General features: G+C 56.7%; 1 protein-coding gene across 1 annotated transcript; it reads right to left on the bottom strand.

Annotated features, from left to right (window-relative positions):
• Nucleotides 1–195: 195 nt before the first annotated feature.
• Nucleotides 196–19,081, bottom strand: FAM83G (family with sequence similarity 83 member G). The gene is made up of 5 exons (XM_063171625.1): nucleotides 18,091–19,081; nucleotides 11,165–11,332; nucleotides 7,207–7,331; nucleotides 5,052–6,492; nucleotides 196–1,180 (listed from the first exon to the last, which is right to left on the bottom strand). Exons 1-5 carry the CDS (start codon nucleotides 18,583–18,585, stop codon nucleotides 779–781), a joined length of 2,631 nt encoding a protein of 876 aa, XP_063027695.1. The 5' UTR covers nucleotides 18,586–19,081; the 3' UTR covers nucleotides 196–778.
• Between the last annotated feature and the right edge of the window lie 1,181 nt (nucleotides 19,082–20,262).

Here is a 20,262-nt window from a genome sequence, read left to right as displayed (position 1 = left end):
TTTTTTTAATATATTCTTATTTTTCTTTTACTGGTTGCTGGAGGTTTGGGGATGGGAGCACATGGGGGTGCTGGGGAAATGCTTCGGAGGGGTAGAAAATATTTGGCTGGACATTTGTGCCAAGGCACCTTGAGCTGCAGTTTATTGAGTCCAAGGCCACCTGATCTTGCATTTTAATAGTCTTAGGCAAGGCTCTCCTGCCCTGGGACCAGGGAGCTTTAATGAACAGGTTGCTTTTTTACAGTACAAGTTTAAAAGAGGTGAGTCCCTTGAAGAGTCTTTGTCCCAGGGCACGGGTCACCCTCCACAGGGAGGGCAGACTGCAGTGGGACCTGCTGTGCAAAATGGTAACAGAAGAGTCTCTTAAATAACCAGAAGAAAACACGAACATGGACGATCCCTCCTTTTCCAGCAGCATTCTGGGATGAGGAGCTGGCTGGCTTTCGCCAGTGATGCTTTCCTGCTTTGAACAGGTACCAGTGATGCTTTCCAGTTTTCAGCAAGGCTGGAGATCACCCCAGCCTGGAAGAGACCTCTTTAAAGGCTGTGCCATCCAAGATTGTCCCCAACACTACTGCCACCTACCAGGGGGGATGCCATGCACCCCTTGCAAGCCCCACCTCTGGAGCTCTGCCCTGGCCAGGGATGACTTTGTGCTGTCCATGGTGGCCACGTGGTGCTGGTAAATGTAAACAAGACAAACAAACCAAACCCCTGCCCCAAGGAAGGCGGCGCTGCCTGGGCTCCAGCAGCTCTGCAGGGCCACCCTCACCAGCCCCTACTGCTCCTTCTGCCCCGTGGGCTCGGGGGGCGCCTTCTTGGAGTCCACACACGCCCCCTGGGCCCCTGCAACCCTGTTCTTGAGGTGCTTGGACTGGGAGAGCTTGGAGAGCGGGATGCCCAGGGGTGTCCTCATCTCCTCGGGTGCCCTCGGGCTCTCTTGGGGCAGGGAGCTGAGGCGCTGAGCTCTGCCCGTGCCTGCCGTGGCCTTGCTGGGGCTCAGGGCTTTGCTCTGCCAGTAGGGCTGGCTGCCTGCAATGGTCTTTTTGGGTTCTGCCCCCTCCCCTGCGTGCTTGGAGGCCCTGAGGGGTTTCTCCTGTGTCGTTGGGGAGCAGGAGAGCTCCTTGCCCAGCTCCCTGCCCGCCGCCCTCCGGGGCCGGTAGTGGTAGAAGTGGGTGCCCTGTGGGGGAGAGAGCAAAAACACAGTGAGCTCTGGCTGCTGGAAGGGTGCTGCCCTCTGCAAGGACGCCTCTTCACCTGTGCCAGCTGAAAATCCCTCTGTCCCCTCCCAAATTCAGTGGCAGCTCGGAACCGTTGGGGAAGATGAAACAGGAAAGCCTTATAAATATGATTGTCTGGCAAAAGATTTTGAGAATATGGAAACTACGAGTGAGATTGAAATGAAAGCAAGCTTTGAGATCCCTCAGTTACTGAACAACTGGAAAACAATGGTGTGGCCAGACTGAAGGTAATCTCAACACCCTCTGCTTGCAGACAGGCCCAAGGCTCAGAGCAGACCCTGCTAGCTCAGCAGAAGGGGCCCAAAGAGGAGTTTGTAGGGTTTAAAATGTAGCACAGTGTGGTAATGTAATGATTCTTACAGGCTGTATGGAAATGCTATAGGATTTGTATCTTGTACTAGATTGGTTAGTGAGAATGAGAATATTCAACACAGAAGATTTATTGTATTGGAATGGGAACCTCGTGCTCTTAACGCTTTTACTCTCTCACCCTCTCATCCTCTCTCCCCCTCTCTTCTTTCAATCCTGCTCTGAGCTGTGGCTGGCAGCTCCCAGCAGGGCCCTGCACCCAGGCCCTGTGCAATAAACCCCAAATTCCTGACCTGGCTGCAGAGATCTCTGTCTCCATCCATCCCCACCATCCTACCCCCAATGCTCCTACAGGAACAGCCTCAAATATGAACCCAGGCTGCTCGTCTGGTACCAAACACTGACACTCCCCAGCAGCCCTGCTCTTGTACCAAACACTGAGTCCTCCTGGCTCTGGTACCAAACACTGGCACTCCCCAAGCAGCCCTGGCAGTCTGGAGGCTGCTCCAAGCCAAGTCCCTCCTGCTGGAAATGCAGGACAAGGCATCTCAAGACTGAACACCCACGTGAATCATGCCAGCCCTGAGAGCACTCAGTCACCCAGAGCCAGGCTGTGGCATCAGGTGACTGCCAGGAGCAGATGAAAGGATGGATGGAGGGCTGGGAGAGGAGGCAGCAGTGAGCTGCAACACCTCTGTGGGGGCGGCTCTCTCAGCTGGGTTGAGACACACGTTTGGCACCATTAACCCCAATTCTGGACTGGGTAAGGCTGTCACACATGGCTGTGGCCACCAGAGATGTTTATCTCCCCTTTGGGTGTGCCTGTGCCATGATCTGGAGGTGTGATTGCACCTGTGCACAGGTACCAGGGGAGGTGGAGCTGGTGAGCCAAGGTGCAGATGGCAGGAGGAGCTGGCTGTGCCAACCTGCCCTGCCTCTGCAGTGACCCTCACTGTGCTGCTGCTGTGTCCCAAAGGCCTCCCTGGCCCTGAGGTGACACCTCCTGCTTTGACCAGGAGGGCTGAGTTAAAGCAGTTTAGCTGAGGTAGTCCCAGATTGATTTAATGAGGTGCTTAAAATCAGTGCTAGGGTCTGAGATGGCTCCAGGTGAGAAGGATTAAGGGTGATTTAGCTTTTCTCCCTCTGAGCTCATCATGTGCCTGAGCTGGGTGGTGGCTCCTGACATGCTCTGGCTCTTGGGAAGTTGTTAAAGCATGGCTTAAACCATGGCTTAAACCAAGTATCCCAGCCCAGGAACCTGCACCCTGCCCATCAGCAGAATGAGGCAGTGCTTGCCCAGGAGAGCCTGAATCCTGCTGGGTGCTGAGCACCCCTCTGGAAGCCTTTGGAGAGACTCTGAGCTCTGTGAAATCAGCAATTCCTGCAGATGCTGCCTGTTCAGGAGGGCTGGCTGTGTTGTGGATGGACATGGCTTGGCCAGAGCTTTGAGGTGTGATGGTTTGAGTGGAGCTGTGGGAGAAGGAAGAGGAGGCTGGACTCGGTTTCCGTGTCATTGTGGGCACTCTCTGGGGAGGAGATTGGCTAGAAGGGGCAGGAGGGTGGGATGGTGGTGGGGCATGGTGGTTCCTGGCTGCAGGATGTGCTGCTGTGGTTGCACTGGGCTTTTTTGGTGCTATGAGGTAACCCCAACCCCACTGTGGGCTGGGTAACTTCCACACTGCATTTGGGCCCCATGCCCAGTGGCTCCAGCATTTGGGATGCAGTTTGGCAAGGAGGAGGCTGATGTGCAGTAGATGCTGGTGCTGCTCAGCTCTCCACAGGTCATTGTCCAGTGTTCACTCTGCTAAAAGCCTGAGCCACACCAAGGCTCCACCCTGGCCAGAGCTGAAGATGCTGCCCCTGTTTCTCATTATCTGCCAGGGATGGCCAGCAGGGTCTGTGCCCAGGTAAGGGCCCCATGTGGCTGTGGAGCTGCTGGGTGGGGATTTTCCCTGTCACTGATGGGATCTTGTAGGGAAATTCTGCTCTGCCCAGGCCTGGGGGCTCTGCAGGTGGGAGAGGGGCAGGACAGGACCCAGGTGCCCATCCTCCTCCTCCTCCTCGAGGCTGCTGTGCATCCAGCTTGAATGGGGTTGTGTATTTAGGGAAGGTGATTTCCAGAGAGAATTTGGTTTCCATGACATGGAAAACATGGTGTTTGTCCTGAGTGAGCCTCCACCTGTGTTTTGGGCTATGCTGGGCAATGGGCCAGCACCTAAGAAATGTGGGCCCAGGAAAAAAAAATATATATATATTTGTGAGAATTGGTAGTGATTTCTGTCAGATTTGAGTTTTCAACAGTTAATCAAGGGTTACTTCAATTTATTCTTTTTACACATGGGACAAACTCTTCCCTGCACCTCTCCACTGCGTGCTGGCTTTCCTAACCCTGCTGCTGTGCTAATTATCTGCTTCTCATCAAAGGGCCAGAACAAGTTGCTGCAGGAACAGCAGCGTGCCCAGCCGTCCCCAGCGAGGTGGCACCTGGGACCTGGGTCACAGAGCATCAAAGAGCTCGCAGCTCCTTGCCCTGCAGGGCTCAGGGGTATTTGATGTGCAAGGATTAAAGCTCTGAGCTCCCTGTCGCTGCCTGGGAAGGGAGAAGCCAGTGGACTCTGGGATGGTACATTTAATTCCCTGTAAATACAGATTAGATGCTCAGCTGGGGTAACCTCAGGCAGTTTCAGTGATTTCAGCTGCTGGTTTGGCCCTGGGGGTTTGAATGCCCCAAAAACAGCGGGCGGGGAGCCGTGAGAAGCTGGAATGCTTGGCAGAGGTGCAGGAGGTTGCAGAGCTGGGGTGGAAATCGGGGGATGGCAGTGTCACCACCCCTGGGTGGGACAGTGATGTGCTGGGGATGCTGCTGTGACCTCCTGGCAGCTCTGGCCTGCTCCCCAGGGGATTGCAGCAGGGAGCTGGCCCTGCGTGGTGACAGGGCCTGGCGTCACTGGTGGCTCAGCCACAAAGCTGCTGACGGTGGCACTCGCCCTCAGAGGTTGCTGTCCCTGTTTCTCTGCTGCTAATTACGTGTCCGAGCTTTCCCTTTGATGCTAATCACCCTGGCAAGGCCTGGAAAACAAGCCTGAGAAGGACACGCCTGCATGCACGGTCTGTCCCCAGCTGGGCCTGATGGGCTGTGGATGGAGCTCAGAGCCCCAGCACATCTGTCCAGCTGTGCCTGGAGCTCCAGCCCCAGCCCTGTGCTGTGGGGTAATCTTTAATTACCAAAACCCTTCCCTTTAACAGCCATCCCCACTGCTGGACACCAACAGCTGTGGCATAGCCACCGCATCTTTGTCACCTCTCGGGTGACCATGGCCACGTGCAGGGTGTTATTCTCCTTTATGGGAATCTGATCTCAGCATCTAGGACAGCACCAAAGGCTGGGATGACACCAAAACTCAGGATGACATCACACCTGGCTTGAGCTGACTGGGTCACCTCCAGGTCTGCAAACCTTTGTAGGGTGGAGAAACAAAGGGTTATGGCAGGAAGTCCTACCTGGGCAGCACTGCTGGGGTAGGAGCTGTTTCCATCCAGGAGGGCGCGGGGCAGCATGGGCCTGATCTCCACGGCCGTGCTCCTCCTCTTGGTCATGTCCAGGTGCTTCAGGGAGGGGAGGCTGCCCAGGGGGCTGATGAAGGTGCCCCGGCTGATGTGGGGGTCGCTGAGCTTCCTCTGCATGGGCAGGATGTCCCCGTTGTGGGTGACGTCCGAGTTGGTTCTGCGCAGGGGCCCGTAGCGGTCCCTGACCTCGAAGTACTCGTCCGAGATGGAGGAGGCGTTGGAGCGCCGGTAGCTGTGGTCAGCAGAGCTGCTGGAGTAGCTCTCCTGGTCACTGAGGGTGATGAACTCCTCTTCCTCCTCCTCCTCCTCCTCTCCCAGCCCGTTGTGGGCGCAGGGAGGCCCTTTGCCCTCCTGTGGAGCTGCTGCTGGCCGCTCTGGCTGGGCACGGCCGCTCTCCCTGGCAGCCCGGCTGGGTTTGTCCTCCCTCTCCTGCTTCACAGGCGTGTGCTCGGCCAGGGCTGGCTGCGTGTCACCCTGCAGGGCACTGCTGCTGTCACAGCCTGTGGTGACTTTGGTCATGATGACACCAACAGGGACGGTCCTTGGCTTTGGAACTGGAGGCTTCACATCCTCCAGTGCCTCCTCCTGTGGCTTCAAATGGTGGCCCAGAGGTGAAGCAGCAAATGTCCCCACTTGCCTCGTTGTCCAGCTGACACCCTCGATAGGGGTGGTCGTGGGGGCTGCAGGAGCTTCCACGGGGGGCTGTGGGATCTGTCTGTGGCTGGGGGACAGCAGAGGCAGCTCCTGCTCCGAATTCTTCCTGGCCTCCATCTCCCTGCTCTTCAGCATCTGCCGGTGCTGGGCGCTGGCCTGGGACACGTCGCAGACCTTGATGCGGTTCATCTGCGACAGCTTCACGTTCTTCACCTTGGGGTCGATGATGTTGATGTAGCCCAAGACCTCGCTGCCAGGCTCGGGGTCAGGCTCCACCCAGGTGGGCAGGTAGTCAAACATGTTGGCTTTCTCCAGGTTCAGGAGGCCGGGGTGGATGAGCGGGGCGAGCTCAGCCACGTCCCCGTGCCGCTCGCCGCCCTGGCCCTCGGGAGGGGCTTTGCCTTTGTTGTTGTCACTCTTCTGGTTCTTGTCCTGGTTCTCAGAGGAGGTTTTGCTGATCTGGTCGGCGCTCTTGGCCTTCACCAGGGCGTATTTGGGGTTGATCAGCTTCTTCACCACGGCGTTGGCGGGGGTCACGGGCACCACGGAGGGCAGCGTCACCGGCTCGGGCTCCGGCTCCTCGCCCATGGAGATGGACTTGAGGCTCACTCCCTTGGACATGAGGTAGAGCTCCTGGAACTGCTTGTCAAAGGCCTCCACCACCTGGCCCGACAGGACTGTGATCACATTCCGGTCTGTCCTCGCTGCAGACCAGGTGAAGCTGGAACAGAAACACATCGGGGACAATCAGCTGGTAAATAACACCAGGGACATGATCTCACTGTGAACATAATGATGGGATTGACAAAATAGCTCCCACCCCAAATCAGAGTGAAGGGTTGGAGTGCTGAGCGCTGTGGGACTTGAAGCAAAAATAAAAGGAATTTGCAGTGGGTCAGTTTTGTGCCTTAGTGTTGGCTGCTTTTTCTCAGTTTGAGTTAAGAGAAGGGACCCGTAAGTGGATGTGTGTAAGTGGATGTGTTATTTGTTATGGCCAGAAAACAGGAAATGTTCCAGCTCCATGTTTATAAAACTTTTAGACCTGAAACCTGACCAGGGCTGGTCGGTTTCTGCCTAAGTAAGTTTTCCTTTGAACAAACTGAAAAATACTTTGTGTAGGAAATTGACTGGAAAGCTGAGCTTGGTGTGAGAGTTGGGACCTGCTGTAGTTTGGTGCTCTGGTCATTCCTTGTGCTCCTCATCACAGAAGCATTTGGTGTGTTCCACCACCTCCAAGAAGGGTGGGTGTCCTAGACCTGGTGGCGTAGGGAGTAGTGGGAACCCCTTAGGGCCCACTCCAAATGGAAAATCTCCCAGTTTAGGATGAGGAGAGCAAATCTGGCTTGGGGTCCTGGAGCCTTGGGCCAGGAGGATTCACACTGATCTTTGACCAACACCACAGTGGGGTGGGCAGGAGGAGATGTCTCTGCTGTACCTGTAGGAGCCACACATGGCTCGATCCCCGTCCACGAACATGAACTTCTGGGCCAAAGCCCCCTTGAACTTGGTGGCCGAGCGGGTGAAGAACTCGGTGCCGCCGGTGCTGCGGACGCGCAGGTTCTGCAGGGCAGAGGCACAGGGGTGGGCAGGGGGAAAAAAGCTGCTGTGAGACCCTCACCCACCCTCCAGGGACAGCACCACCCACCCCTGCAAGGGCACCACCACCCACTGTCACAGACATCTTTTATGGAAAATCCTTTCCTTAGGATTTTTCCTCCTGAGAAGCTGAGAGGCCTCAGGAACAAAATGCAAATATTGATTATCTGCTGCTGTGGAATGCAACAGGTGCATCTGGGATTGGCCCATGCTGGATATTTGTAATTAATGGCCAATCACTGCCAGCTGGCTTGGACAGAGAGCTGAGCCACAAACCTTTGTTATCATTCCTTCCTATTCTATTCTTAGCCAGCCTTCTGAGGAAATCCTTTCTTCTATTCTTTTAGTATAGTTTCAATGTAATATATATCATAAAATAATAAGTCAAGCTTTCTTAAATATGGAGTCAGATCCTTGTCTCTTCCCTCATCCAGGAACCCCAGGAACACCATCACAACCCACCCTTGCAAGTACAGCACCACCCAGCCATCCACAGCCCCTCTGAGCAGGGGGAATTTTCTTCATTCCCAGCTCAGAGGAGGCCACAGCGATGGGGAGATGAAATAACTCGCCCAAGGCCACCATGGGCTGGGCCTGGGGAGTTTCCTGCCTTGCCCATGTGCTGCCAGGCTGTGTTTGCCATCTCTTGAACTCGCTGTCCGTGGGCGAGGGCTGTGTGCTGCTGCTGCAATCTATGCAAATGCCACCATGGGAGAGGAGGCTGCTCACCTGCTGCCAGCAGCAGATCTGCAGGGGATTTCAGGGGAAGGGTGGGGACCCCGGGACAGCCCACGTGGTGTTTTGTCCTTCCCCACGCTCCCCCTTTGCTGTGCTCCTAAATTTGGGCATCTACTCCTGGTTTTAGGGGCTGGTGGGAGATCAGGCAGTGGGGAAACATCTTTTCACCCTGGGGAAATGAAACCTGGAGTGGAGCTGGGCGTCCTCCCCAGGGAATGCAGTGATGCAGGGGCAGCCCTGGCTCTGTGAAAATGTTTTTGCTGTTTTTTTATCCCCAGGCTGGCTCCTGTCTCTGGCCTCTCCATGGAGGGCCCTGGCACATTCCTCAGCAGAGCAGATAGCATCTCCCACGGCAAAGGGGCTCCCTTTGGCTGGGGAGAAAATATTTTCTTGAGAAAGTGCCTGCATTCCTCCTGTTCCTGCTGGGATGGTGGTAAGGCTGTTGCAAAAGGCTCTGTGTCATCACTGGGTCATGCCCTCCATGACTGTTTCATTGTCTGTTTTGTTTTGTTTTTTAAAGAAAAGCATCGAAAATATTTGTCTTCCCCTCCTCCAGCCTTTCTCATCTGCTTCCCTGGGCTCTCCTCTGTCCCTGCAGACCACGACCAGGCACAGGCCCAAGCCCAGGTGCACCTTTAGTCCCTGATTCCCCATCCCTGGCAGGAAAACTCAGTGCAGATGATGTGCAGGCCATGGCTTTCCTGTCTGTATTTCCAGGGAAGTTCCACTCACTGAACAGAGAAGGTTTGGGGGGGAATTTTTTGTGAATTTTGTGTTTTTCTTAACAAAAATGCTAAGAAAATGCTTTTTGCCTGCGGTGGCTGGGGCGAAACCGGTGCTGAGCATCCTCATGTCTGTCATGGTGCTGCACTGAGAGGGCTGGGATGGCAATTGTCACCTCTGTCCCTTATTTTCCCTACACTTGGGGCTGCTGAGAGAGCAGTGACACCCAAGGCTCCACCCTGTGCCCATCTCCCACCCGGAGCTGCCCCTTTGCCCAAACCCCAGGAGCAGCTCTGGGTGTTTTCCAGGCACCAACCCTCCCGGTGCTGATCCCTTTTCCTCCCCCTATCATTGCTGCTGAGTGAAATCTGCTCCTCTAATCCCTGCCGAGGCAGGGCTGAATCACCCAGCCCTTGCTCAAGCCGGTTGCTAATTGCCACCGAGATAACGAGGGGACGTTCGTTAACATCCCCAGCCTTGAGAAGCAGCTCCCTGACTCTGCCCTACTTTCCCTCCCCTCCTCCTGCACCCCGTGCCAGCCAGCTGCCTGCAATATGTGGCAAATCCCAACTTCCAGACATTTGCCCAGCTCTGCAGGTGCTCTCCTGCTTTTCCAGTCCTGCCACCACCGGGGCTGCTAAAGCAGGAAAACACCAGAGTGCGTCAGCGCTGGCTTTTCTGGTCCTGGAGCAGCAGCAGCAGCTGTGGGATCCCAGGCTGCAGAGGGAGTTTGGACTCAGGAGAAGCTGGGCTGTGTTTGCTGTAATTGTTGGCAGCAGGCACAGGGGAGGGTGGGAGGTTTTGGGGGTCCCTGAGCCCCATTTTCCCCTCCTGGTGCCAGCCAGGTGTGAGGCTGTCGCGGCTCCTGCGCGTTCCTGCTCAGCCAGGGTTGGTCCTCACCCACCCTAAGCAAATCTGGGGAGCTTGCCCGGGCACGGGCTCTCCTGGAGGGCATTTGGCAGCGGGCACGCTGACGTCAGGAGCAGCAACACCGCTGCTGTGCCAAGGAGCAGGCCAGGCTGGGCCAGGAGTGGGGTCTGCGAGCCCCCAGTGGGGCTGTGGGGCTGCTCTGGAGGGTTTGCATCCCTTGCTGGTGACGGGGGCACAGCCTGGGACTGTCCTGTGGCTGGAGTGAGGGTCCCTGCTCTGGCTGCTGCTGGGGCTGGGGCTGGAATAACCCCTGTCCTCTCCTCTGCCCCTTCCTCTGCCTCTGCTCTGGGACAGGGGATTTTCTCTGCACCCCCTGCTCACACTGGGATGTGGAAGGGGAATCCCAGAATCACTTGGGAATCCCAGAATCTCACTTGGAATGAGACTTAAGGGACCGTAAATCTCATTCCAACCCTCTGACACCTTAAACTAGAGCAGGTTCCTCCAAGCCCCATCCAACCAACCCCTGCCCTGGCAGCCATCCCCCCTGGTGCTTTGCCCTCCCTGCTTTTCCATGGGATTCTGCACAGGAGTGATTCCATGTGCATCCGTGGATTCTGCCTTTGGAGCCAGGGTGTTTGCTGCTGTGCCAGCCACAGCTGGGGCTGGCAGGAAAATGGGTCTGGAATGTCACTGGAATGTCACTGGGATGTCTGCCTGTGCTGGGAGTGTCACTGGGAATGTCACTGGCATGTCTGCCCATGCTGGGAATGTCACTGGTTTGTTTGCCTGTGCCCACGGCTTTGATTTCATGGTGCTGGCACCCCCTGTGGCACTGCCCAGCACAGTGACAGCATTGAGGGCACCCTTGGCAGATCAGTCCCTCCAGTGGGCACTGCCCAGCACAGTGAGGGCACCCTTGGCAGCTGCCAGGGCCTGGGGCAGTGTGGGGGCCTCCCTGCTCTGCTCCCAGCCCCTGCTGGGGTGGAGGCTCTGGAAAAGGGGAAAATCGAGTTTTTAATTCCAGCCTCTGACCTGTGGTGGCTGCTGCTGGTCCTGTCCCCGGGACAGGAGCTGGGGACAGCACAGAGCCAGGCCTGGCACAGCATCTGCTGCTCCCTGTCCCTCAGGAGGGGCTGAGCTCACAGGTTTGCCCTGGGCTTTGCTGTGCCCACCCTGCAGGGCTGCACCCTCTCCTCTGTCCCAGCCCCAGCCCTGGTTGGTACCAGCAGCCCCCTGGGCTTTCTGCTCCAGCTTTGCTGGGTGTAAATCCACATCCCATCCTCTCACCCAGCCCTCCATGCTGCTCCTCAGTTTGGGCATCACCTCCAGCTTTGGCTACAGGAAAAATGGACTAAACTCTCCATAGCTGTGGGTTGTGATTCACCAAGACAGGAGCGCAGAGCTGGAAATTCTGATTTTTTCCTGGGTTTGGAGGAGGTTCCCCAGCTCCAGGTGATCCCTACCTTCAGGTGTCCAGCGTGCATGTGGGCCCTCTCACACATCTGGAGGAAGTGCTTCACGTTGGTCTCATCCAGGATGATGTACACTCCCACCTTCCTCTTGAAGCCAGCGTCCAGGAGGTCCTTGAAGATGTCCACGTCAGTGAACATGTCCATGACCACAGCAATGACCTGCAGAGGGACAGCAGACGTGAGGCAGGGTGGCCAGGGACAACCCAAGGTACAGCCAGAGCTTGTTTTGTGAGAGGCAAAGCCAAGTGCTCCCTGTAGGAGGCTGGAATTTGGAATTTGAGCTGGGATTTGGGCTGGGGGAGCCCAGGATTGCCCCCAGTCTGAGGATGTAACCCCTCCCATTCCTCTGCTGTCACTGTTCAAAGTCTGATCTCCAAGAGAGGTCAATGTGGCACCTGGGGACATGGTTTGGTGGTGGCCCTGGCAGTGCTGAGTTAATTGTTGGACCTGATGCTCTTTGTGTGTTTTTTCCAGCCCTGACCATTTCAGTGGTGATCCAGAGCATAATCTACTGATGAAAGACCAGTTCCTGAGGGTGAATCTAACTTTCCTGCCTTCAACAGGGTTCACGAAATGCAGAGTCCAGTTTGGTGTCCCTCTGCTGTCAGCATTGCAGGGAGCATCAGAGGGGGAGACCTTTGATGCACAGAAATGTTAAAGTTGATAAAGACCTGCAGGACCATCCAGCCCAGCCACTGAGTGTTGTGTCCATCTGTCCTGCTCCCACTGCCCAGCCTGGGGTGCTGCTCCTCCTGCACAGCATCCCTCCCTCCTGCCAGGCTGTGTGCAAGGAGCAGAGCCAGGACAGCAGTGCCAGCACCCTGAGCAGTGCCAGCACCCTGAGCAGTGCCAGCTGTGCTTGTCACATGGCAGTGCCACTGACACCCACAGGCTGGAGCTGCCTTTGGACCCAGGGTGTTTGCTGCTGTGCCAGCCACAGCTGGGGCTGGCAGGAAAATGGATCTGGAATGTCACTGGGATGTCTGCCTGTGCTGGGGATGTCACTGGGAATGTCACTGGGATGTCTGTCTGTGCTGGGGATGTCACTGGGAATGTCACTGGGATGTCTGCCTGTGCTGGGGGTGTCACTGGGATGTCTGTCTGTGCTGGGGGTGTCACTGGGAATGTCACTGGGATGTCTGCCTGTGCTGGGGATGTCACTGGGATGTCTGCCTGTGCCCATGGCTGTTGATTTCCTGGCAATGCCATCCCCTGTGGCAGCGAGCAGCAGCTCATGGGGCAGGCAGAAGGGCTGGAGGCAATCCCAGGGCAGCTCCACAGGGATTTCTGCCTCCCCCCATCCCAGGGGAAAGGCATCAGGGAGCTGGTTTGTCGTTGTCCCGTGGCTGGAATTCCTCCCATGCCCGTGGCTGTTCCTGGAAGGTGCCTGGGCTGGGGCAGGTGGGTACCTTGGCCATTTGTCCTTCCCTGCTGGCCATGGCCGAGCCAGGGGGACACCAGGGACACCCCGGGCTGCTCCTCCCTCCCTCAGGAAGGGGCTGGGATGGTGCTGGGTGCTTTCACACTCAGACACCTCCAGCCCAGAGCTCTCAAAGCACCCTGAGCTGCCTTTTAATTAGCTCTGTGCCACAGGACGTGGAGAGCTTTAATTAAGCAGAGGATTGTTGTGACACTGCTGGCTCTTCCCTTGCTTTCCTGCAGGCCATGGGGGGAAGAGCAGGGCTGTGTGGGGAGCCCCAGCCCTGCTGTCTCTGCTGCCATCCTGCTGTCCCCAGCCCTGACCACACAGCAGCGCTTTGGGAGGTGCCATGGAGCCAGGTGAGGGGGCATTTTATGGCTTTGCCACTCGATTTTAACTCATTTTCCCCATTTTTCCTCAGCCCAGAGCAGGCTTTGTGAAAGGCTGAACCCTCACTGCCCTGTGCACCCACTCGTGTGCTTTGCCCATCCTTGTTGTCCTGGTGGGGAAACTGAGGCAGGAACCAACTGCTGGATTTGCATGGATGCAAAGTGGGACGGGTCCAAAGCTACTCTGGGAGCTCTGGGATTGCATTTGCCGTGTTCAGCAAGAAACTGGGGAGGAGCTGAGCTGTGTTCCATGAGCCCTGGGCAAGGGACACCTTGGTGGGACAGTGTGGGTTGGGTTTGGTGGCAGATGATTTGCTTCTGACCCTGATTCTCCATGCCGATGTCAACTTCTCCTCTGTGTTTTCCCCAAAAATTCCCCCAGGCAAGGACAGATCCCAGCAGCAGAATTCACCCTGCACTTGTGAAAAGCTGAGCACTTGTGAAATGGGCATGAGAGCAGCGCTGAGCTTCGTTTTGAGGGTAAAGAACATTTCCCACTGTGGTCCCAGCAGTGCTGAGGCCTTGGCTGGCTGCTCAAAGGTGTGAGGGAGTTGTGCAGAGCTGTGGGCAGGGCACTGTGCCCCGTGCCCAGCCCTGCTCTCACACTGCAGGCAGTGCCCAGGGTGCCCAGCTCGGGCAGGGGAGGGTGCCCAGCTCCCAGCCACCTGCCCACGTTTGAACCCACATTTTAACCCAATTCCTGCTGCCCAGCTGGTGCCTCCTGTCACTGCTCAGCTCCTGCCTCCCTCCCTGCTGTGTCCTGCCTGCAGGACAGGTTTGGCCCTGGTTTGTCACAGGGATGTCACTCCAGTGTGCCAACACTGCCCTGGCACGGGGCGGGCGGGAGAGCAAGGATGGCACCGGCAGCTCCTCATGGGGGGATCTGTACCTGTCTGTGTGAATTCTGCTGCTGGGCTTGAGCCCTGGGATGCCAAAGCCTGGTTCAGGGGTAACCTGCAAAGAGTGGAGCCTGTGTGCTCTGCAGCTGTGCAATCCTGCCTGCTCTCTGCTCCCCAGCCTGGGGAATGGCATTGCCTGCAGCAAGCTGTGCCATGTGCCTGTGAGGAGCCAGCCTGTCCCCTGTCCCTGTCACCTCTGCCAGGGCACTGCTTGGTGCTGGACGTTCCCTTTCCTGAAGCTTTTCTGCTGCTGTGTCATCCCAGGAAGCTTTGCCATTCTCCTGGAGGGTGCAGAGGGAATCAGCCCCAAATCTGCAGCTGGAGGCTCCCAGTGCCCATGCAGGTGAAGCTTTTCTTGCCAGGGTCTCAGGAGCTGCCAGAATCCATTGGGTACAGCAGGTGTGCAGGAGCTGGGTCCCCCATCCCTGAGGAGCTGGGTCCCCCATCCCTGAGGAGCTGGGTCCCCCATCCCTGAGGAGCTGGGTCCCCCATCCCTGAGGAGCTGGGTCTCAAACCCCTGAGGAGCTGGGTCCCCCATCCCCGAGGAGCTGGGTCCCACATCCCCGAGGAGCTGGGTCCCCCATCCCCGAGGAGCTGGGTCCCCCATCCCCGAGGAGCTGGGTCCCCCATCCCCGAGGAGCTGGGTCCCCCATCCCCGAGGAGCTGGGTCCCAAACCCCGAGGAGCTGGGTCTCAAACCCCTGAGGAGCTGGGTCCCCCATCCCCGAGGAGCTGGGTCCCACATCCCCGAGGAGCTGGGTGACAAATCCCCGAGGAGCTGGGTCTCAAACCCCTGAGGAGCTGGGTCCCACATCCCGAGGAGCTGGGTCTCAAACCCCTGAGGAGCTGGGTCCCACATCCCGAGGAGCAGGGAGCATTGTGTCCCCCTGGACACTGGGCAAATGCTGCGGGGATTTTTTGGAACAGCTTTGATGAGCACCCAAACTGCAGGATCATGTTTTATAGAGGAAGTTGCAGCTCTTTATTGTCTCACTATGAATCATCAGATAATGACTTTTGGGGTGCACCACGTGGGCATTCAATAAATTAGGCAGGCACCAAGGCACAATTAGAGGAAGAGTGTTGGGATGCAGGAGAGGTGGGACAAGTAACATTAATAATTGCTCTCCCCTGCCGACCCTTTCATCCAGGAACAGCAGAAGGTTTTGTAAACAGTAATTAATAGGGCCTCCCAACCTTCTCTGGAAGTTGCTCAGGGTAATTACATCACCACAATCCCAACCTGGAACCTCAAGTGAAGACAGGAGGTCAGAGTCACTGCTGTCTCCCCTGGCTCTGGGCCAAGGTCAATGTTTGCATGCTCTGGTTTCTGGTCTGAGACAGCCAAGAGGAGAGGAGGAGGAGGATCTTCCTTCTTTCCACCATAGAATCATTAAGGTTGGAAAAGACATTCAGGATTGTCAACTCCAGCCTTGGACCCATCACTGCTTGTCACCAGCCCAGAGCACTGAGTGCCACATCCACAAATTCCTGGGACACCTCCAGGATGGGGACTCCAAACCTCTCTGGGCCGCCCCTTCCCAAGCCTGGCCACCCTTTCCATGAAGGAATTGTTCCTGATTCCACCCTGAGAGCTCTGCAGCCCGAGGGATCCACAGCAAGGAGGAGACAGCTGTGCCACAGCTCAGCCTGGTGAAGGTGTCTGGGGTGAATCCCACCCCAGCTCTGCTTGCTGCCCACAAAGATGGCATTTTCAGGATTTTCTGGGACCTGGCCACAGGATCCTGCCTCTCCTTTCTCCCATCCACTCCCAGCAAGAGGAAGGGATCGTTTGCATCTCCCTCTCTGGGTTTGGGGCAGCGTTTGGGGGAGGCACCAGGGCTCCTCTGCCCCTCAGAGCAGCCTCACATCCCTGGGACTCCTCACCCTGAGAGCCTGTGTGAGCTCCCAGCCCCAGCACTGCTCCCAGGGGCTCTGAACTCTGCTGGGCCAGCCCCAGAGGACTTTGCTCTCCTGGCCGTGGGACAGAAGTGACACAGCGGGGTTTGGGACGGCACCGGGGCAGAGAGAGCGTCTGGAACAAGGGTCATCCTCTGGCAGGGAGCCTGAACCTCTGCCCAGCCTGTGCTCCTGTGCACGTGGTGGAGAGCATTGGGCAGGGATCTCTGTCCCAGGGAGGACAGAGCACAGGGACAGTGAGTGTGACACCTGATGGTGGCAGCGGGACGGTCCCTTTGTCCCTCAGCCAAACCCTTTCACCTCTGAGCTGCTGTGGAGACCTCGAGCCCTGGCAGAAACCTGCAGGGTGGTCTGGGCCAGTGTCCCCCACCCTCAGGAGCACCCACAGGTTGTCACCTGGGCTGCGCTGTGTGACAGCAGGTTCAGCTGCAAGGAGCTCTGTGCTCAAATACGGGATGGGAGACCATGGAAGAACCCCACTCCTGTGACTCCTGCACCCCCAGACCCTGCAGCATGAAACACTCACCCATCTCTGATTCCTGAGGCACCCTAAGCTCCAGGCAGGCTCCTGCATGTCACCAGTGCTGTCACCAGTGCTGTCACCATGTCTCATCCCACAATCAGAGCCCGTCTGGAGCGGGAGGCAGAGCCCAGCCCGGCTCAGGGCCATCAGTGCCGTGATGAGCGCAGCAGCATCAGCCCTGGCCACGTCCCCGGGTCCTGGAGAGGCTCCAGGGGAGTGGGGATGGGCCTGACTCAGCTCTGGGAGCAGGAGCGGGGTGTGGGATGACTCAGGAGGGCAGCTGGGAAGCGGTGAGCAGGCAAAGGCAGGTGGGAGCTGCCAGCCCCAGTCGGAAAGACCCGAGGATGAGACATTGTTTGTTGTGGGATTGTGCTCCCAGCCTCCATCCCACGGCATGGGAGCTGTCCCTTCCCTTCGCCCTCTCTGCGAAGTGCTTTGGCAGGGAAAATGCCACAGGTGAGGACAAATCACCTCGAGTTGTGTGGGGTGACAGTGGCCAGAGATGGTTCCTGCCCGCAGCAGGGCAGCCCTGACAGCCCCAACAGCCATTCCTGAGGTCCTTGGATGTTTTGAGAGATTCATTTTCCTGCCTGAGCCGGTCTCAAGAGGCTCTGCTGGCTGCATGTCACAGGTTTCCCTCTCTCCTGGCAGGACCTGCAAAGCCCAGCGCTATCTCTGGAGGACCTGGTGCATCCCAGCCTGTCCCCTCTGCTCCACAGAGACCCTGCCAGGCTCTCCCTGTTTCCCTGCTGGGGATGTTGGGAAGCTCCTTTCTTGATGATACTGGACGCACAGAACTCAAGGAGCTTCAAAGCACCAAGGAACCAGCAGGTACCAACCCCTCCTGGGTCACTGGGAAACACCAGCAGCACCTTCCCACCCCTGACCTTCAGCCCAGGCCAGCATCTCCTCCTTCCCTGGCTGATGGATGCCTCACGCATCCCCACTCCCTGCTCCTCGCCTTGGCGCCACAGGGAGGACAAGTCTGAACCCAAATCCCTTCAGCATCTGCCCAGCCTTGTCCCTGCCATCACCAGCTCATCCTCATCCTCTGAGCGCCAGGATGAGCCAGCCTGGAGCCCCACAACCACCTCAGGTCAAACTTGGCCCTTGTGTGGGGCAGAGCCAGGCCAGGAGCTTTGGCTACTTTACCCCAGGGTCATGGACTGGACAGGTGGTGGACACAGGGACTGAGGACAGCCAGATGATCTCAGGGTCAGTACTGGACAGCTGGTGGGCCCAAGGCCTGAAACCAGGACACAACCCCAGGTTCCTGCATGCTGTCACTGCTGTCACACTGGGAATAATGATTGTGGAGTGCCTGGGACCATGGGCTCAAACCATTTTTCTCCCCAGCAGCCCTGCAGGGACCCTGAGATGAGCAGAGCTGCTGCGTGGATATTGGGAAGGGCTGTGCTGAACCTGGCTAGCAGCATCCTCAGCAAAACCCAATCCCCAAATATTACAGGAAGGATTCGATTCCGACTCCTTCTCACCAAAGAATAGGACAAGTAAGATGTTGGTGATGATCGGGATGAGTATTGGGATTAGGAAGAAGAGTAGGTAGGTGAAAAATTTTGTGATATAGGGCTCTGAAGCTATAGATCATGCTGCAAATTGTAGGATAGATCATGATTATATTGGTTACAAAGGCAAACCTGCACGCTCGGCCCCGCTGCCTGGGCTCGGGCAGAGCCCCCGCAGGACAGGGATCGATCGGAGCACCCCGGGGCCAGCCCTGCCCCGTCCCCGGCACGCCTCGCTCACCTTCTGAGCCTGGTGGATCATCTTCCTCACCACCTCCTTGATGTGCGCCTGGCCCTCGATGGGCGGCTGCATGTACACGGTGGCCCTGGTGACGCCGCGGTAGGCGATGGTGTCGGGCCAGCCCAGGTCCAGCTGCGGGATGGAGCGGTCCGAGCGCTGCGGCCAGTACTCCAGGGACGGCGCCACGTCCTGCTCGTCCCCTCGGCTGTTCCTGTCGCCCTCGCTGTCCCCGCCGCCGCTGCCGTGCCGCGGGATGTACTCGGAGCCGGGGTCGTAGGTCTCCAGCGTGTCCAGGATCTTCTTCAGCTCCAGCTCGGACAGGAAATCCCTGATGTTCTCCCTCTTCAGGACCTCATAGAAGGCGTCGGGGCCGCGGGAGGCCAGCGCCTCCAGGGCCAGGCGCTGCTCCTCGCTGTAGAAGAACTCGGGCTTGGACTCGCTGGACCTCCAGTTGACGTGGCTGTCGTCCAAGCACTGCACCTGGGAGAAAGCCATGGTGACCCCTCACCGGTCCCCTCTGCCCAGGAGCGCCGGACGCCGGCAATAAATAGGAATTAATTATTCTCCAGTCTTTAAATACACAGTTTGCTTCAGCCTGCCCGGCTCGGGGAAGGCACCGCTCCCTTTTCCAGCGGCTCTGCCACGCCGGAGCTCTTCCTGCCGGGGAGGAGGCTTCGGATTCCGCCTTGCCCCGGGCTCCGGGCGAGGAAAACGCGGAGCTGCCCCCAGCAGGGGCTGCGTGGCGGGGCAGACAGCCCCAGGTGTTCCTACAGCACCAGCAAGCGCCTTCACCCCCGCGGCCGCTCCCTCCTCATCCTCCGCTCTCCCGAGACAACGCTAACACCGGGTGAAATAAATAAACAAGAATCTGGGAAAGAAACAAAGAGAGAAAAGCGGCTTAAAGCAGGGCAGCGAGGAGCAGAGAGTCCGGGCTGCGGTTCCAGCGGGGGAAGGCAGCGCCGTGCCCGAGCCTCCCGCGCATCCCGGCAGGAGCGGCACTGCCGGGCCCGGACAGGTAACAGCAAGAAGTGAAAAGAGGAAAAGGAAAAGAGTGATTCATCCCTCCGCCCTGCCCCACCTGCGGTCACATGCTGCCTTCACACATTACCTGCCCAGCCCGATTAACTCTTTCGGCTGAGGCGCCCTCGGAGCCGAGCGCGGAGCCCCCGGGAGGGTGCGGGAGGGTCCTGGGCGGCTCCAGAGGGTTATTTTATTTTATTTTATTTTATTTTATTTTATTTTATTTTATTTTATTTTATTTTATTTTATTTTATTTTATTTTATTTTATTTTATTTTATTTTAATTTATTTTATATTTTATTTTTTTATTTTTTATTTTTTATTTTATTTTATTTTATTTTATATATTTTTTATATATTTTATTTTATTTTATTTTATTTTATTTTATTTTATTTTATTTTATTTTATTTTATTTTATTTTATTTTATTTTTTATTTTATTCTCTGAAATTCCCCCCTCTCCCGATGTGCCGGCTGGTAAGTCAATATTTTCCAGGAAAAGAGCTCTGTCCTGTGGTTAACCCCTCCCGTGCTGGAGCAGGAGCTCGGAGCCCCGGTTGGTAGCACCGAGTGGGAGCTGCCAGAACGCTTCAAAGCTGCACTGAGGCAGGTGTAGACTGGATGTTAGGAAGCATTTCTTTGTGGAGAGGGTGTTCCAGTCCTGGAACAGGTTTCTTAGAGAGGTGGTCAAGGCCTCAGACCTGGCAGTGTTTAAGAGGCATTTGGACAATGCCATTAATTTTTTGGTCAGCCCTCAATTGGTCAGGCAGTGGGACCAGATGATTGTTGTAGGGCTCTTCTGAATGAAACCATTTATTCTATTCTGTTCTGTCCTGTCCTATCATGTCCTGTCCTGTCCCTTCTTCTACAGGGTTTGCAGCGTGGTCACAGTAACGTCACCAGATCTGACAGATTGCATTAATAACTGTGAGATGGACAAAAACCCCACCCTGGATTCACCAGTTGGTGCTCACAAGCCCAGAAATGTGGAAGGTCTCTTGAGCTTTTCTCTTGGGAGCTGAGCTGAAGACGACTTTCAGGAATCGGGGTCAGATTCTTGCGCCAGTGCAAACAAGGGAAGTGCCACGGGCTGTGTGTCTGTCCCTGGCGTTGGTGAGGCTCATCTGCATCCAGAGCTGGGTAAATGAGGGCC

Source organism: Melospiza melodia, chromosome 18, assembly GCF_035770615.1.
Source record: "Melospiza melodia melodia isolate bMelMel2 chromosome 18, bMelMel2.pri, whole genome shotgun sequence".
NCBI classification, from domain to species: Eukaryota; Metazoa; Chordata; class Aves; order Passeriformes; family Passerellidae; genus Melospiza; species Melospiza melodia.
Note: the sequence above shows the minus strand (reverse complement) of the source record. Positions and strands in the feature narration are given on the sequence as shown.

Coding starts and splice junctions, on each gene's coding strand:
- FAM83G (XM_063171625.1), bottom strand. CDS start 18,585: ATGGCTTTCTCCCAGGTGCAGTGCTTGGACGACAGCCACGTCAACTGG. Junction 11,333..18,090: donor TGATCCACCAGGCTCAGAAG/GTGAGCGAGGCG, acceptor GTCCCTCTGCAG/GTCATTGCTGTGGTCATGGA. Junction 6,493..7,206: donor GCCATGTGTGGCTCCTACAG/GTACAGCAGAGA, acceptor TTTCTGTTCCAG/CTTCACCTGGTCTGCAGCGA.